At 36.5% G+C, this 20,141-nt stretch overlaps 1 protein-coding gene across 1 annotated transcript in view; it reads left to right on the top strand.

Annotated features, from left to right (window-relative positions):
• Window positions 1–20,141, top strand: part of KLHL4 (kelch like family member 4) — a 99,898-nt gene that overhangs the window by 69,798 nt on the left and 9,959 nt on the right. Inside the window, exons 5-8 of the mRNA XM_054715967.1 lie at window positions 412–624; window positions 4,775–4,961; window positions 15,724–15,948; window positions 18,212–18,374. Coding sequence (XP_054571942.1) covers window positions 412–624; window positions 4,775–4,961; window positions 15,724–15,948; window positions 18,212–18,374 — 788 coding nt within the window. The remainder of the gene's footprint in view (window positions 1–411; window positions 625–4,774; window positions 4,962–15,723; window positions 15,949–18,211; window positions 18,375–20,141) is intronic.

Genomic DNA, 20,141 nt, shown 5'->3' with positions numbered 1-20,141 from the left:
CCAGTAGGGGGCGTGCAGGATGCAGCCGATCAATGATTCTCTCTCATCATTGATGTTTCTGTTTCTCCCTCTCTCTTCCTCTCTGAAATCAATAAATTTAAAAAATGTATTTTAAGCCGAAACCGGTTTGGCTCAGTGGATAGAGTGTCGGCCTTCGGACTGAAGGGTCCCAGGTTAAATTCCGGTCAAGGGCATGTACCTTGGTTGCGGGCACATCCCCAGTGGGGGGTGTGCAGGAGGCAGCTGATCGGTGGTTCTCTCTCATCGATGTTTCTGGCTCTCTATCCCTCTCCCTTCCTCTCTGTAAAAAATCAATAAAATATATTTTAAAAATAAAATAAAATAAAAAATATATTTTAAAAAAGAAGTTTCTAAAGAACAAAGTTTCAGTAGATGACCTCTTTTTTCTAGGAACACTTCATTGATGTAATAAAGAACCAAGAATTCCTCCTGCTTCCAGCTAATGAAATCTCCAAACTTCTGTGCAGTGACGATATTAACGTGCCTGATGAAGAAACCATTTTCCATGCTCTGATGGACTGGGTGGGGCATGATGTGCAGACTAGGCAACAAGAACTATCCAAGCTACTTACTTATATCAGACTGCCATTACTTCCACCACAGGTATGAACATTTACCAGTGATATAATTATAGTTCAAACTACCACTTGGCATTAATCCAATCCTGATTTTTCCATTTTATTCAGAGGAATTTGAGTAATTGTAAAGTACAGGATTTGTTTGGCAGAAGGACATACCCAGTCTTCAATCAGCAATATTAATGTTGAAGAGAGAGGAAACAAAGATTTTTAAAAACTACAGATAATCCACATTATCTAATGAGCATCCTCATCAGTTTCAATTTCCTCTCACCAAACAGAACTTATAACAAGCAGGAAAAATGACTAGGCTAACTTTTTCTTTCCCTGCCTACCTTCTAGGCAAGGTGATAATAATCAGTACAAGATCATACCAGAAGGGGTTGTAGAAAGGAGTTATATTCTACTAACATGGATAATTAGCTACAAGGATCGAAATAATACTATATAGTAGTATCAGATGCACTAAAGCAGGGGTCCTCAAACTTTTTTAACAGGGGGCCAGTTCACTGTCCCTCAGACCATTGGAGGGCCGGACTATAGTTTAAAACAAGACTGTGGCCAAAACCGGTTTGGCTCAGTGGATAGAGCGTTGGCCTGTGGACTGTAAGGTCCCAGGTTCGATTCCGGTCAAGGGCATGTACCTTGGTTGCGGGCACATCCCCAGTAGGGGGTGTGCAGGAGGCAGCTGATCTATGTTTCTCTCTCATCGATATTTCTAACTCTCTATCCCTCTCCCTTCCTCTCTGTAAAAAATCAATAAAATATATATTTAAAAAAAAAGACTATGAACAAATTCTTATGCACACTGCACATATCTTATTTTGAAGTAAAAAAAAAACACAAAACGGCAAAAACACCCGCATGTGGCCCGCGGGCCATAGTTTGAGGACGCCTGCACTAAAGCAATATTATAATAATGACATCTCCACATGCATGCTGAAGGCTCATAGTAGAAATCATTCTAAAAACAAATGCCCTTGGATAAGATTCAGGATTGACCCACCTCATACTGAATTTTAATATGTGAAATTTAATGATGTTAGAGTGCAGTTCTCTATATATAATTCCACCATTGGTGATAATCACAATTATTTCTGTGTAGCAAATTGGCCAATAGTATATATCATTTACATATTATATATTCATGAATATGTTACACATATATACACTTCATATACTGTATAGACTGTGGCTAAAGTTTTCGAATATCATCCACTTTGGAAGGAGGGACCTTATCTGTACTAAGTGAGGCAGTAGTTTCATAAACATTAAAAGTAATTTATCTTCAAAAAATTACTAATTAAATGTTAATATTGAACTTTTGGTTTCTCTAGGTTGTTAAGTTTAGTTGTTAATTAAATCCCATGGAACTACATATTTATTCTTAAGAATCTGTCTGTATTTAATGAAAGAACATTGACTACCCTCCTGGCTATAGCAACATTATCCAAAGGGCAAAGCAATAGTAACATCAAAAAGAGAAACATTAAAATATATATGTCATGTTAGACCCAAGGTTCAGAAACTATAGAAATTTTATGTGTTCTTGTGAATGTATATACACTTGTGTGAGTGTTATTCTCATGATATGGTCTATTTGACTTATGATATTCTTTAAAGCAGTGCTGCTCAAAATGTCCCTGAACCAGAAATATAGCCTTGCCCGGGAGCTTGTTAGAAACTCAGTCGCTCAGGTCCATTACAACAGGCCTACCAAAATAATTTCTGGGGGGTGATGCCAAGGAATCTGTTTTAATAAGTTCTCCATATGATTTTAAAACATGCAAAAATTTAAGATGCACTGGTATAAAAGATCAGAACCCTTTAACTGTACAATGCTGTAAGTCTATATGATATTCTTTCAGCAAGATGCTTAGTTTGAACTTCCCTTACTTTATTGGAGTGGGAAAATTTCCAGCCCAAACACAAAACCAGCGGTGCCTTGGCCTCCCGCCCCTGAATAGGCCTTATGCCTAAAATGTGGTCGTTGAAAACATTTCCTGATCATGGTAGTGGTGGGCAATAACATACAGAATATAAACTTCCAAAACAAGTTTAAAAGTGTCCTTAAACAAGTACCCTAGAAATTAAATATATTTTTAAATGGTCATAAATCTCCAAAGAATATTTTTGAAAAAAGCAAAACCTATATAGCCCAGTTTTCAAACCTATTTTCAGAACTGCATGAATTGAGGAAATGCCTGGGATCTCACTAGCTAAGTCAAAACAGGGATCCATCAGAGATAAGTGGAGTAAGAACAGAGCTAGGATTAACCAGTACAGAACAGGAAACTTCTGTGAAGTTTTATGGTGTGAGGTTAGCACTTCCACTCCAACAATCTGCTTGTTATTCCTCCCTATGACACTGTGGACCCAAAACTCAAAGGAATTAATCTAAATAACCCTTGGCAAAATTTTGAAACAAAGCTTAACTTCTCAACTCATTTCAGGAAAAATAATTTACTTAGCTCTTATCCCATTCAATAAGTGTTTTATTGACTGCCAGGGAGTAATGTTTAAAAGTATTACTCATCTAATAGTGTTAATGTATTAGCTATTGACATTACTAACACAAGTACCTTACTGATGTTATACATATACATGTAAATAATTGTTTAAAAGACCTACTTTCAGAATACTTTACAAAAGTGATTTAATGATAAAGATGCAACCTCCTATAGGTAATATTATTTTGTTTTAACTGGACATGTTTGTACCACCACCCCTAAATCCACCAAAAACATGACTGCTTCTCTAGCTACATGCCATAGACTGAGAGATGCTTGCTTTGTGCATACAAAGCCATTCTCCTTGATTGCTTTTCAATAACACATTTTATGAGTGCTCTTTCACTCCTTGAGATTATATGCATATATACTTAAAAGATAAATATCCTCTCTAATAAAAGAGTAATATGCAAATTAAGCATCACTCTGCTATATAAGCCACGCCCACCAGCCAAGCCACGCCCACCAGACAATCTGGGCAGTTATGCAAATTAATCCCAACCAAGATGGCTATCAGAAGGGAGGCTTGGTTTCCCTGGCAACAGAGGAATCCAAGCTTTCCATACACTCTGGCGGGCCCAGGCCTCCACTCAAGGATACAAAGTTTCAATTATAGAAGGTAAACAAATCCAAACAGAAATGGCGGCAGCCACGGATTGAGCAGGAGGCTTGACTCTGCTCCAGGCTACAAAGTTTCAATTGTAGAAGGTAAGTAAATTCCAGATACCAGAGCCTCTGCTTGGGTCATCAGGGCCATGGCTGGCCTGCAAACCACCACAGGCCCCTTGCCCAGGCCTCTCCACACCCCAAGGGAACCCCGCCCTGATCCAGGACACCCTTCAGGGCAAACGAGCTGGTCCCCACCCATGCACCAGGCCTCTATCCTATCTAATAAAAGGGTAATATGCAGATTGACCATCACTCCAACACACAAGATCAAGATAGCTGCCCCTATGTGGTCAAAGATCCTACCCCCATGTGGACACAAGATGGCCACCACAAGATGGCCAGCAGGGGAGGGCAGTTGGGAGGGACCAGGCCTACAAGGGAAGGCAGTTGAGAGGGACCAGGCCTGCAAGGGAGGGCAGTTGGAGGCGGTCAACCCTGCAGAGGAGGGCAGTTAAGGGTGACCAGGCCAGCAGAGAAGGGAAGTTGGGGGCAAACAGGCTGGCAGGGGAGCAGTTGGACATCAATCAGGCTGGCATGGGAGTGGTTAGGGGGTGATCAGGCTGGCAGGCAGAAGCAGTTAGGGGAAATCAGGAAGGCAGGCAGGCAAGAAGTTGGGAGCCAGCAGTCCTGGATTGTCAGAGGGATGTCTGGTGGTATCGGACCTAAACGGGCAGTTGGACATCCCTCGAGGGGTCCCAGATTGGAGAGGGTGCAAGCTGGGCTGAGGGACAGCTCCCCCGCCCCCATGCACGAATTTCATGCATGGGGCCTCTAGTGTCAAATAAATCTTCATAGATCATTAGCTAATACCATGAGGCTTTAAATCATTTTAAATAATAAGTGAACATAAAATATGTTACTAAATAAGTTAAAATGTTAAATAATAACATCTACATTTGATTTAACTTGAGTTTTCTCCAAAGTTATATAAACAAAAATATGTCCTTTCTGATGGTGGCCTCTTCACCTCATATACCATGTATCATTACTTTTCAGTTACTGGCAGATCTTGAAAATAGTTCCATACTTACTGGTGACCTTGAATGTCAGAAACTTCTGATAGAAGCTATGAAGTATCATCTCTTACCTGAAAGAAGACCTATGATGCAAAGCCCTCGGACAAAGCCTAGAAAATCAACTGTGGGGGCACTTTATGCTGTGGGAGGCATGGATGCTATGAAAGGTAACAGAAATAAATTAATTAATTTAGGAAGTATCATTCAAAAAAACAAATATATTTGCAACACCCTCCAAATTATGAGGGTAATATTAAAGACATATTTAAATGTATGCATATAAAGCTAATTTTCATAAATAGGGTACTTTATGTAATTTTATAACTTTCTTTTCTTACCTTATGGGATAAAACTCTTTAATTAGTGTTGGCTAAATTCTTTATAGAAACTTTGATGGGGGAATTTTTTTTTAATTTAAGTACTCACTTTGAAATATAAGACATTGTCAGGGAAAACTTGTTTAAAGTGTAGTATAAAAGGGTTGAGTGACTCCAAATTTGTTTTCTGAAAGAAATAGAAGATTGGTCCCTAACACTTTGCTGTCAATTTCTTGTGATATGCTCAAAGATAAGTTAACGAACCTCGATGTAATGAAAGCAAGATCAGAAATTCAAACCTGAAAAAAGGAATGGTTTTACATAAGAATTTTATCAAACAGAATAGGGAACAGTTTCTGAAGCCAACATATCTATCATAAACCCTTCTTAGAACCAATTTTTCTATAGTCCTACCTTTTTGCACTTGATTTTTCAGTCTGTAATAGCCCCGTGTTACCAAAACAATGAGGCAAGGGTTTTGTAATTAAAAGTTGACTGTGTGGGAAATAAAACCAATCCACTTAAAATTTCCCAAATCATAGATATATTTATCCCACATTTCTTATTTGCATTTGCAAACATATGTGACTGGTAATTCTGTATTTTGAATTCTGAAGATTTCTTCAGCCCATTTCTCCACATCCACTATTGCTCCAACTAATCAAAATGTAAGTCCTCTAGCTAGCTTGTTATGGCAGGTCTATATTTAATGGGAACATTAAGAATTTTTTACTGATCTCTCTCTTAAGGAAGCACTTTATAATTTTTCTGTGTAAATTAAGCTTCTATCCTAAAACATTATAAGTATTATTTCTCAATTCATTTTTAAGCTCTTAGTCAACCCTCATTATGATTCATTCAAGAGGGAACAAACCAATCAAAATTTGTAGTATTGTTGGGAACAGGATAGTTCCTGTAGTTGTGAATATACCCCATTTAGTAATTTCCTCCATCTATTTTTAAAATAATCTAAAAATGAATATAGTAGGCTTTAATGTGTCCCCTGTTATACTCTCAGAATTCATTGTTTTAATAAACAAAATATTACTGAATACCTTGTATGTACAAAAGCCCAAAGTTTACCGTTTGACAATTTTTAAATATTTATTCACTGATTATACAACTTTCTGATGATTCTTTTGATATACATGGTAAGAGTTATAGTTAACCTGAGCCACTTGTGTGATATCTATTTTTAACAACTAATTTCAAGTCAATTGTAGGAATCAGAGAGGAATTTAAAGACTGAGGAAGTACTGTATTTCCTAAACATCAAAAGGTGAAAGTTCAAAGAGTATCTTTAAAAAAAATAAATGAAGCAAGACATTGTAAGAGGAAAAAAAACATAATATAAAAATTATTTTTATAGTTAAATGAAATAATGTGAACAGGTACATTTTCTAGATGTAATGCTGATTTACATAAATAAATGCTACTTCTTAATGTTTTTGCTATACTTTGTTTTTTTTTTTCCTTTTTTTCGTCCTTTCTTTAATTTTTCCCCTTGAGTGCTCACCCTGGTTTTCCAATTGATTCTAAGACCTTCAAAGAGAGGGGCCAATTTTGTTGTTGTCATTCCTCTTTCTTCTAAAATACTGGCAGTATGGCAAATAGGGACATACTAATAGAATTTGAGTAAGAATTCCATTTCCAATATTCCTAAATATTTGTCCTTGAGTTGTCTGTTTAACCTTAAAGAGCCTTAGTTTCATCATCTGCAAAACTGGGGTAATAAAATCTATCTTGTAGCATTGTTGTGAGGATTACAAATGATGTTTACAAAATTCTAATCAAGAATCAGGTACTCAAAATAGTAGTTTTTACTATAATTATAGTTGTCTGCAACTTCCCATACATAAAGCCTATTCATATACTAGGTACTTAGAGAATCTCAAAATGATGGCCTTACTTTCTTCCATATGAAAACATGTTAATGGAGTCATGGGCTTATAGGCATACATTTTACTCATTTAATTTTTTTTTTAGTTTATTGATTTGAGAGAGAGAGAGAAATATCTATTTGTTGTTCCACTTATTTATGCATTCATTGGTTGATTCTTGTATGTGCCCTGATTGAACTAACAACCTTGGCATAATGGGATGGGACTCTTAACCAACTGAATTGCCCAGCCAGGGCCTCTCCATAATTCTTATAAAAAGTTTTATTGAGATAGAATTGATACACCATACAATGCACCTATTTAAAATGTGCAAGTCAATGGTGTTTAATATATTTACAGATAAGAGCAACAATTACCAAAGTCAATTTAGAACACTTCATCGCTTTGAAAAGAAACCCTGTATCTTTTAGCTATCACTCCCCATGAATTCCCACCCCATCAGAGCTAAGAAACCACTAATCTATTTTCTGTCTCAATGTATTTCCCTATTTTGGACATTTAATATGAAAAATAACATAATATGTGGCCTTTTGGACTGACCTTTTAAAAATTTATTTTAGAGAGAAAGAGGAAGAGAGAAAGAGAAACATTTTTTTTGCTGTACCACTTATTTATGCAATTATTGATTGATTCTATTATGTGCTCTGACCTGGAATGGAACCTGAAAGCTTGGTGTATTGGAAGGATGCTCTAAACAACTGAGCTACCTGATCAGGGCCAATTTCACTCATTTTTAGAAACTAAGAAGGATTTATAGATACTAATATTTATTTTTTAAATTTTAGTATAGTTTGTATACAATATTATATTTGTTATATTAGTTTCAGGTGCACAATATAGTGATTTGACATTTTTATACCTTAAAGTGTGAGCATCCACTAATTCTAGTTATCATCTGTCACCCTGTAAATTTATCACAATATTATTGACTATTTTCCCCTTCACCTTCTTTACCTATCACCCCACTCTCTCCTTTCTGGTAAGCATCCTTTTGGTCTCTGTTTCTATGAGTCTGTTTTTGTTTTGCTTTGTTTGCTAATTTGTTTTAGATTCCACATGTAAGTGGAACCATATAGTATTTGTCATTCTCTGTCTGATTTATTACCATTTTTTCCATTTTTTGTAACACATTCACTTATGAAATGTTAACTTAAACAGGAGCCTAAAGAAGTAACAAAAATAGAAAATAAACAAATAAATAAACCCCAAATTTTCCATTTCTTATTTTGCAGGTTAGTGTTTGTTTTTTTTAACCAGAAACTAAGGACAATTATGCTTGTATTTTATATTTAGTACCCTTTTAATTTAAACATGAAACAAGACACATTTTAAAAGGTGGCTATTATTCATTATATTCAACAAAATGCAATAAAATATCAAGTTGTCAGACTTGAAATTAAATATAGGATCTCATTGTATTTGTTATTTTCTGAAGAATATTAGTTCTGTGAAGATATTGTACTACTTTAGAAATAATCACAAGCTCTTCTTTTATAGTTTTATGATTAACTGTTGTATTTCCTATAGAGTCTTCCAATTTCCAGTTGTAAGCATATATATATATGATCTGTTTCAGTAACACAGAACTTTCATTCTTGCATCATTTCCTACAGGCATCAAAACATATATATGTGTGATTTGGTAAATTTTAAGTGGATTGGTTTTATTTCCTACACAGTCAACTTTTAATTACAAAACCCTTGCCTCATTGTTTTGGTAACATGGGGCTATTACAGACTGAAAAATCAAGTGCAAAAAGGTAGGACTATAGAAAAATTGGTTCTAAGAAGGGTTTATGATAGATATGTTGGCTTCAGAAACTGTTCCCTATTCTGTTTGATAAAATTCTTATGTAAAACCATTCCTTTTTTCAGGTTTGAATTTCTGATCTTGCTTTCATTACATCGAGGTTCTTTAACTTATCTTTGAGCATATCACAAGAAATTGACAGCAAAGTGTTAGGGACCAATCTTCTATTTCTTTCAGAAAACAAATTTGGAGTCACTCAACCCTTTTATACTACACTTTAAACAAGTTTTCCCTGACAATGTCTTATATTTAATAATCCTATTAGATAGGATTGTCTCTTTAGTAAATTCCAATTATGAAGTTTGAAATAAAAAGCTAAAATAGGAAGAAGAGGATAGGAAGACAGATTTAGGAAAATTGGAATGAGGAAGTGGAAAGATGAAAATATTCAGAGAAAATTAGTTGACAGAGTGTAAGTAGTTGTGAGTTTGTAGATATTCCCATGTTAACAGTATAATCCAGCGATATTTAGTATAAAATGATAGTCTGCTAGGTGGTGTTATTTGAGTTCTCAGAATTCTGTATAGTCAGTAGAGCAATTGCTGATCTGTGAATCAGCATTTAGCCTAATAATCTGTTTTCAGTAAAAGATGCAGGGATTAAAGTGAAAGAGTAAATCAGTACCTGTATATTCATAAGCTTTTATTATAAAAATTAAAACTCTTGAGATAGCTCAATCTGGTTTGGCTCAGTGGATAGAACATCAGCTTGTGGACTGAAGTGTCCCAGGTTCAATTCCAGTCAGGGGCACATGCCTGGGTTGCGGGCTTGATCCCCAGTAAGGGAATGCAGGAGGCAGTTGATCAATGATCCTCTCTCATTGTTGATGTTTCTATCTCTCTCTCCCTCTTCCTTCCTCTCTGAAATCAATAAAAATATATTTAAAAAAAAAAACTCTTCAGACAGAAATACTTACCATGTACTATTCACCAGAAAATATTTAAAATTAGAGAAAAGAAACAAATACTGTTCCCACGAATGCAATATACACAGAAAAACTCTGCTTACATTTTGACGTGATATGAACTCATACCATCTATATATATAATAGCTTAAGCAACTGAATGACAGAATGACTGATCGACCAGTTGCTATGATGCGCACTGACCACCAGGGGGCAGATGTTCAATGCAGGAGCTTCCCCCTGGTGGTCAGAATGCTCCCACAGCCAACCTCCCTTGGCTGGCCAAACTCCCACGGTCCTTACCCCCAGGCAGCCAGCCCTGATCGGTGCCAGCCAGCCAATCTCCCACTGTACCTCCCCCAAGCCAGCCAGCCATGATCAGCCCCAATTGTCAGCCAGGCCGAGGGACTGCACCCATGCACGAATTCATGCACTGGGCCTCTAGTTGATTTAAAATTGGCCACTGAATGCTTCATGTGCTAACTATATTTTCAGTGTAACTAATTGATTTTATTTTCTCCACAAATCTCTCATTAGAAGAACAAAACTGAAAGTGTTTGTTTTTGTATTTATTCTTATGGTTGACTCTGTAAAACTGGTATGAAATCTCCAAAGCCTGTTATAAGCTGTCTTATAACAGATACACCACATCTCTAAATAATAATTATTTTATTTAGCATCTTTGTTTTTAGTCAAAAACTTCCCTGTTGTGCAACATCAACTTTTACTAAAAAAAAAACAGCAGCAGCTATTGTGAATGACTGGTAAAACGCATTGCTCACAAAAATGACACTTTATTATGAAATAGTGACAGTTTATTATCATAGTAGTGACAGTATACTAACGTAGTAATTTTGATATTCCAGTAATTGGGTAGAAAATGAATGTATTAAGGAGATAGTACATATATTAATGCATTAAGGAGATAGTACATCAGAATTATATTTAATTATAATAAATAATAAATAATAATATTCTTATAATCCTTTGTGTTAACACCATGAAAACTATGTGAATGAACAACATAAACACATTTAAAAGAATTTTTTCTTCTTGTTTCTTTAGTCATTTCTACTTTGAATCAGCATACAGAAACACACACACCAAACTGAATAAAAGGGCATAAATTAATATACTGAATGGTCATAGATAATTAAAATCATAATGGATGTGTAGACCATTAATAATAGACTCTAAGTTAATTTTTTAACATAAAACTTTATTCTGAAATGTCATGTACCAGGAGGTAAGAGAAAAATAAAATTTATATTAAATTTGGCAAGTACACCATGTTACTTAGATAAATACATATGTATTAATAAATTAAATGTTAATTACCATAACCTCATTGATATGGAAGCACAATTACTAATTATCATGCCTGCCACTTTCTCTTACTGTAACGTCCTCACTCTAAATCTCCCACTAGTCCATTTTTTTAAGTCTAAAATATTCTTTTTTTAAATATATTTTTATTGATTTCAGAGAAGAAAGGAGAGGGAGAGAGAGAGATAGAAACATCTGTGATGAGAGAGAATCATTGATGGGCTGCCTCCTGCACACCCCACACCAGGGATCACACCCCCAACCTGGGTATGTGCCCTGACCAGAAATTGTACCGTGACCTACTGGTTCATAGGTTGACACTCAACTGCCGACCGGGATAAAGTATTCTTCAAAGCATTGTTCAAAATGAAACTTCTCTGAAGTCCTTGGATTTCTCCATCTACATGTAAAACTTCCTTTCTCTTAATTATCTCAGTAGATGACAGGATTCTACTCTTTACTAACTGATATAAGTAGGTCTCCTCTCCTGCAAGGCTGCAAGCACCTCTAGAAGATGCATGCATCTTGTTTATTTTTTTAATTTACCTTTATTATTGAAAGAATTATAGGTATCCCCTTTGATTTTTTTTTTCCCATTGAACCGTTCCACCTAGCAACTATCCCTTCCAGGCCTTCACCACACTACTACCTGTGTCCATGGGCTAAGCATATATGCATGTAAGTTCCCTGGTTGATCTCTCTTCACCCAACTACCCTCACCTTCCCTCTGTATTCCATGCTTCTATGTCTATGGGTCTATTTTGCTCATTAGTTTATTTTGTTCATTAGATTCTACATATGAGTGAGATCATGTGATACTTGTCTTTCTCTGACTGGCTTATTTCACTTAGCATAATACGTTCCAGGTCCATCCATGCTGTTGCCAATGGTAAGAGTTCCTTCTTTTTTACAACGTTGTAATATTCCATTATGCAAGTGTACCATATATTTTTATCCACTCATCTGCTCATGGGCACTTGCACAGTTTCCAAATCTTAGCTATTGTACATTGTGCTGCTATGAACACAGGGCTGCATATGTACTTTGTAATTGCAGTTTCGTGTTTCTTATGATATATTTTTAGAAGTGGGATCACTCGGTTTAATGGGAGTTCCATTTTTAATTTTTGAGGAAACTCCATACTGTATTCCACAGTGACTGCACCAGCCTGCATTCCCACCAGCAGTGCAAGAGGGTTCCTTTTTCTCCACATCTTTGCCAGCACTTGTCATTTGTTGATTTGTTGATGATAGCCATTCTGACAGGTGTGAGGTGATACATCATTGTTCTTTTATTTGCATCTCTCTGATGATTAGTGACCTTGATAAATTTTTCATATGTCTATTGGGTATCTGTATGTCCTCTTTGGAGAAGTGTCTATTCAGGTCCTTTACTGATTTTTAAATTGGATTGTTTTCCTGGTGTTGAGTTGTGTAAGTTCTTTTTTTTTTTTTCAGCTGAAAGTATTTTATTTTACAAGTTTAAGAAATAAATTAGATCACAAAGTATGAATAGCTTATTGCCTATGTTAGTCTTATAGCTCTTTTTTTAATTTCTTTATTGATTAAGGTATCACATATTTGTCCTCATCCCCCCATTCCCATCCCACACCCCTCCCCATGCATGCCCCACCCCCCTGTTGTCCTTAACCGCTGGTTAGGCTCATATGCTTGCACACAAGTCCTTTGGTTGATCTCTCCCCTTTACCCCCACCCTTCCTTACCCTCCCTCTGAGGCCCAACAGTCTGATCCATGCCTCCTTGTTTCTGGGTCTGTTCTTGTTCATCAGTCTATGCTGTTCATTATATCCCCTAGAGGAGTGAGATCATGTGCTATTAGAAATACACTTATAAGAACCGAAAATGAGACAAGCAATAATGGTTATGGTGACAGGCAAATGAATCAGTCTGTAGTGAGTTTCTTTCTGGGCTAACAGTTCTTTTGAGACCCAATTTCAATGTCCACCAGTTCCTTATGTGTACATGTCAGCAACAATTCAATTGCTCACAGCTGTTACATGAGCTCTCTGTAAGTTCTTTATATATTTTGGAAATTAACGCCTTACCAGATGTATCATTGGTGAATATGTTCTCCCATATAGTGCGTTCTCTTTTCATTTGTTAATGGTTTCCTTTGCTGGTCAGAAGCTTTTTAGCTTTATGTACTCCCAATTGTTTATCTTTTCCTGAGTTTCCCTTGCCCTCTGAGATATTTCAGCAAAAATATTGCTGCCAGAGATGTCCAAGATTTTGCTGTTATGTTTTCTTCTAGAATTTTTGTGGCTTCGCAACTTACATTTAAATCTTTTATCCATTTTCATTTCATTCTTGGGTATGGTGTCAGTTGGTGATCTAGTTTCTTTTTTTGTGGTTTGTTTTTTGCATGTATCTGTCCAGTTTTCCCAGCACCATTTATTGAAGAGACTGCCTTTACTCCAGTGTATGCTATTTCCTCCTTTGTCAAATATTTATTGACTATAAAGACGTAGGTTGAGCCGAAACTGGTTTGGCTCAGTGGATAGAGCGTCGGTCTGCGGACTGAAAGTTCCCAGGTTTGATTCCAGTCAAGGGCATGTACATTGGTTGCTGGCACATCCCCGGTGGGGGGTGTGCAGGAGGCAGCTGGTCGATGTTTCTCTCTCATCAATGTTTCTAGCTCTCTATCCCTCTCCCTTCTTCTCTGTGGAAAATCAATAAAATATATTAAATAAAAAATAAATAAATTAAATAAATAAATAATAAATAAATAAATAAATAAATAAATAAATAAATAAATAAAGATGTGGGTTGATTTCTGGGCTCTCTGTTGTGTTTCACTGTTTATATGCCTGATCTTATGTCAGAACTAGGCTATTTTCATTAAAATGGCCTTGCAGTATAGTTTGATATTTGGTATTGTAATACCTCCAACTTTGTTCTTCTCTCTCAAGATGGCAAAGGTCTATTTTGGTTTCATATAATTTTTTGGGATATTTTTCTATATCTGTGAAATATGTCCTTGGTATTTTAATAGGAATTGCATTGAATCTATGGATTGCTTTGGGTAGTATGGACATTTTAATGAGGTTAATGCTTTTTTTTTTCTTTTTTAAAATATTTATTGTTGAAAGTATTACATAGGTCCTCCTTTTCCTCCCATTAACCTCTTACAGCCCACTTCCATCTCGCGCCCCCACCCCAGGTCCTTACCACCCCATTGTCTGTGTTCGCGGATTATGCATATATAATACAGATTAAGTGGTTGATCTCTTCCCATCCACTCTCCCCTGACTTCTCTCTGAGGTTCAACAGACTGTTCATGCTTTTATGACTCTGGGAATGATGTTAATTCTTCCACTCCATGAACTTGGATATCCTTCCACTTATTTGTATATTTCTTAATTTTTTTCATTGTGAATAATGCATCGCTATATATTTTCTTATTATTATCTGATGTTGTTGATAGTATTATAAATATCCCCCAATTTCCTTGCCCACTTTAATCCCCCTCCTCCTAGCCCCTGTCCTACCCCAGGCCTTTAAGACACTATTGTCTATGTCCATTGGTTATTCATATCTGTATATAAGTTCTTTGGTTAAGCTTGTCCGCCTCCCTCCCCTCTGAGATATGTCAATCTGTTCCAAACTTCCATGCCTCTGGACTTATTTTGTTTCTTAGTTTATTATGTTCATTAGATTACATTTTAAGTGAGATCATGTGATAGTCATCTTTTTCTGACTGGCTTATTTCACTCAGCATAATATTCCTAAATTTATTTCTTCAAAAATGTCATATAATTTTCACAGTATAGGTCTTTTACCTCCTTGGATAAATTTATTCCTAGGTACCTTATTTTTTTATTGCAATAGTAAATGGGTTGTTTTTTTAGTTTATCTTTCTGATAGTCCATTATCAGTGTATAAAAATGCCATAAATATTTGGATGTTGATTTTGTATCTTGCATCTTTGTGGAATTCATTTATTAGATCTAGTAGTTTTCTATATACAATATCATGCCATGTGCAAATAATGTCAGTTTTACTTCCTCCTTTTTGATTTGGATGACGTTTATTTCTTCTTCTTGCCTGATCACTAAGACTAGAACTTCCAGTACTGTGTTGAATAAGAGTTGTGAAAGCAGACACCCCTTCCTGATCTTAAGGGAAACACTTTTAGTTTTTGCGCATTGAGTATAATGTTGGCTGTTTTTCCCATATGACCTTTATTATGTTGAGGTATGATCCTTTTTATTCCCACTTTGCTGAGAATTTTTATCATAAATTGGTGTTGGATTTTATTGAATGATTTTTCTGCATTTATTGATATGGCCATGTGATTTTTATCTTTCATTTTATTTATGTAATATATCACATCTATTGATTTGCAAATATTGTGCCCAACTTGATCCTCAGAATAAATTCCACTTGATCATGGTATTTGATGTTTTTAAATTTACTACTGGATTTGATTTGCTAATATTTTGTTGAGGGTTTTAGCATCTATGTCCATCAGGAATATTGGCGTATAACTCTCTTTCTTTATAGTGTCTTTATCTTGTTTTGGTATTAGGATAATTTTAGCCTTTTAAAAAGAGCTTGGAAGTCTTCCCTGTTCTTGAATTTTTTGGAGTAATTTGAAGAGGATAGGTGTCTATATAATTAGTTTTAACCATTGTTCAATATCCCTCTAACAGGTACCACTACAATAGAAAAATATGATCTCAGGACCAATACCTGGTTACATATTGGCACTATGAATGGCCGTAGGCTTCAGTTTGGAGTTTCAGTTATTGATAATAAGCTCTATATTGTGGGAGGAAGAGATGGTTTAAAGACTTTGAATACTGTGGAATGTTTTAATCCAGTTGGCAAAATCTGGAGTGTGATGCCTCCCATGTCAACACATAGGCATGGCCTAGGTAAGAATTTAATGTTATATGGTTTATAAAGAATGTATAGCTCACAGAACTATTTAAAATTAAATTCAGCTGCATATTGTTGGGATAGCAAATCCCATAGTCAAAATGTCTCCAAAATGCTGAAAAGCTTAAGCAAATAGTCAAAGCCTTTAAAACTTTTTTCTTATTTCAGATGTCATACTTATTACAATGGATAAAAACTTTGAGAAGGATTACATTATTGAGGAACACAAACCTACAATAGAGTTTTGTTCCAAACTCAATTTAGAGGAAAGAGCACTTGATAATGGAAAGATGTGTTTCTAGTTAGATGAATCATGTTCCTTTCTATAATAGGCAAATCTATATTTCACAAAAAAGCCAATGATGCAGATCCAAGGCAAGGAAAATCCACTTCAGTTGAGAGCAGCTCTAAGTTATATGTAATCCAGAGTTTATAAAAAAGTTTAGGAAAGATGCAGTGGAGACATCTAGAACAGTGGAGAACTTTGATTCTCCTAAATATCTGTTAGGATACATCTTTGTTCATACTAATCTTCATACATTTTCAATATCATAAAGTCTTTTGAAAAAATTAAACAATAATTTCCTTGTTACTTTTTTTATTGATTAAGGTATTACATATGTGTCCTTATCCCCCTATTGCCCGCCCCACCCACTCATGCCCTCACCCCCTGGTGTCCGTATCCATTGGTTATGCTTATATGCATGCATACAAGTCCTTTGGTTGATCTCTCCCCCTTACCCCCACCCTCCTCTACCTTCCAGATCTAGTTTTGCACAGCTAAAAAGTGGCAGATCCAGGTCTGGTATCATTTGCCCCAAAATTATCTGATAAATAGTCTATTTCAAATGTTCGATTATATTAATTATATTCAGCTCAGTTGTGTCAGTGATTCAAAAGCATAGCTTAGAAAATATATATTACAGAGAAATCAGAGCAAGTTTTAAAATATATTGATGTTACTAAAGAGATAGAATAGGTGATGCGGATATACCTGAGAGCTCATTGAGATGGTAAAGAAGGTGGGGGCGGGGGGAACTCATGTATTCCCAGAGCAGTTGAGAAGCAATTAGAAATGGGGTATTTATAGTATCTAATATAACACATTTTTAAATACTCCTCAAAAACCCTGTCTATTTAGTTACCTGATGAGAACCTTTTTTATCCCTATAATCAAGAACAGGCATTAGAAGGCCGTGCGCCCCTGGATCTGGGCGAGGCTGTGTCCCGGGTCCGGGTGAGGCCATGCGCCCCTGGATCCAGGTGAGGCTGTGTCCCGGGTCTGGGTGAGGCCACGCGCCCCTGAGTCCGGGTGAAGCCGTGCCCCTGGGTCCGGGCGAGACCAAACCAGAGGGAGTCGGACCTGCATTACCACCATTTGTCCACCATCCAGAGCTGAAAAGTCAGTGCCGACATGTACACATAAGGAACTGGAGGACATTGAAATTGGGTCTCAAAAGAACTGTTGGTCCAGAAAGAAACTCACTACAGACTGATTCATTTGCCTGTCAGCATAACCATTATTGCTTGTCTCATTTTCGGTTCTTATAAGTGTATTTCTAATAGCACATGATCTCACTCATCTAGGGGAAATGATGAACAGCATAGACTGATGAACAAGAACAGACCCAGAAACAAGGAGGCATCGATTGGACTGTCAGGCCTCAGAGGGAGGGTAGGGGAAGGTGGGGGTAAAGGGGAGAGATCAACCAAAGGACTTGTGTGCATGCATACGAGCCTAACCAATGGTTAAGGACAACAGGGGGGAGGAGGCATCTGTGGGGAGGGGTGTGGGATGGGAATGGGGGGATGAGGACAAATATGTGACACCTTAATCAATAAAGAAATTAAAAAAAAAAAGAACAGGCATTAGAAAGTCAACAGTTAGCCTACATTTCTAAGATTTATCTAAGATTCAGTCATATCTCATCTACTTCTTACTTTAAAAATGGCATTAAATTATGCCAGGAAAATCGATTTCCCTTATCTATCACATCCTCAGAAATGATGTGTTCCCCTACCTCCTTTGGCTTCAGTATGACAACAATGATACATTTCCATGATAATAGTAACTATGCCTGAAAATTTTCTTGGGTTAAAATACCATATTTAGTTTCATATCAAGATCAGTAAATTATTCATGTGTGCACAAAAGCATTTAAGAAACAAAAACAAATTCTAAGCAGTTTGTTGCTTGCATATAATAGCCATTATATGTATTATACCTAGGTGAGCCCTCATGCTGTTTTTATTCTTTAGGTGTAGCCACACTTGAAGGACCAATGTATGCTGTTGGTGGTCATGATGGATGGAGTTATCTAAATACTGTAGAAAGATGGGACCCTGAGGGACGTCAGTGGAATTACGTGGCTAGTATGTCAATTCCTAGAAGCACAGTTGCTGTCGCTGCATTAAACAACAAGTGAGTAACCCCAAATGTGCATGGTCTTCGCTTCTAGGTCATGTGCTACAGCACTTCATTGATGTGATCCATCAATCAAAAACATTCCCAGGCCCTAGCTGGTTTGGCTCAGTGGATAGAGCATCAGCCTGTAGACTGAAGGGTCCTGGGTTTGATTCTGGTTGAGGGCACGTATCTCGGTTACAGGCTCCTGGCCCTGGCTGGGGGCATACGGAAGGCAACCAATTGAGGTGTTTTTCTTATATCAGTATTTCTCTATGTCTCTCCCTTTCCCTTCCACTCTCTAAAAATCAATGGAAAAAATATCCTTAGGTGAGGTGACAATGAGGTATCACCTCACCTGTCAGAATGGCTACCATCAATAATCAACAAATAACAAGTATTGGCAAAGATGTGGAGAAAAGAGAACTGTGGTACACTGCTGGTGGGAAGGCAGACTGGTGCAGCCACTGTGGAAAACAGTATGGAGTTTCCTCATAAAAATAAAAAATGGAACTCCCATTTGACCGAATGATCATACTTCTAGGGATATATCCTAAGAAATCAGAAACATCAATCAGAAAGAATATATGCACCCCTATGTTCATAGCAGCACAATTTATAATAGCTAATATTTGTAAACAGCCCAAGTGCCCATCAGCAGATTAAGTGGATAAAAATCTATGGTATATTTACACAATAGAATACTATGCAGCTATAAAATAGGAACTTTTACCATTGGCAACAGCTTGGATGGACCTGAAGAGTATTATGCTAAGTGAAAAAAGCCCATCAAAGAAAGACAACTATCACATGATCTCACTCTTATATGGAATCTAATGAACTGATGAACAAAATAGGTCCAGAGACATAGAAGCATTGAACAGACTGACGGATTTTAGAGGGAAGGTGAGGGTAGGGGATAGGTCAGGAATGATTAACCAGGGAAGTTATATGCATATATGGACACAGACAATAGAGTGGTGAAGGCCTGGGAGGGTCAGGTGTGGGATGGATCAATGGGAAAAACAAACAAACTAAAGGGACATCTGTAATACTTTTCAACAATAAAGAGAAAAAGAATAATAACAGGCCTTCGTTGGAATTCTGCCTTCATTATGATGGAAATACTTGTCCAAAATGAAAATTTAATTAAATATTCTGTAATCATTTGCTATTCAAATGTGGTCCTGGAATTAGGAATGTCAGCATCACCTAAGATCTATTTAGAAATGCTGAATCCTAATTCCACTCTGGACCTTTGGAATCATAATAGACATTTTAACAAGATCATCAAGTGACTCTGTGTGCTCATTAAATTTGAGAAGCACTTCTGCATTCAAACCAATCCCAGCTTTACTTTCAAGAGGCCTCCACTTATTACATAATAACTTATTCTTGACTTATCAATACTTTGGCTGTCTTTGTAATAGGGCAAGTTTTACTTTTTGTTCTTTACCATATACTCTCTTGAGTATTTAGGGTTCCCAACTCTAGAATTACATCTGGTTCCATCTTTCTAAATCTTTCCTACTTCCTGATTACTTGCCTATAAGAACAACCTAATATATTAAAACCCAATGATGTTAGAGGTTGCTAAGAGCTTGAATTTATTATTTATTTCAATTAATCATATGTACTTTATGACAAGGGACCTTTGGAGACAATGACCACCATATAGGAGGGACTTGAATGAAAATAAATTTAGACATCAGGATGGAACAAGTGGCAGGAGAGAGTCTTGTGTGTTTGTACTGACCTTGTGTCAAGCCAATACTTCCCATAAAT

This window comes from Eptesicus fuscus, chromosome 1, assembly GCF_027574615.1.
Source record: "Eptesicus fuscus isolate TK198812 chromosome 1, DD_ASM_mEF_20220401, whole genome shotgun sequence".
Taxonomy (NCBI): domain Eukaryota; kingdom Metazoa; phylum Chordata; class Mammalia; order Chiroptera; family Vespertilionidae; genus Eptesicus; species Eptesicus fuscus.
The sequence above is the reverse complement of the archived record's forward strand: the minus strand, read 5'-3'. Positions and strand labels throughout refer to the sequence as shown.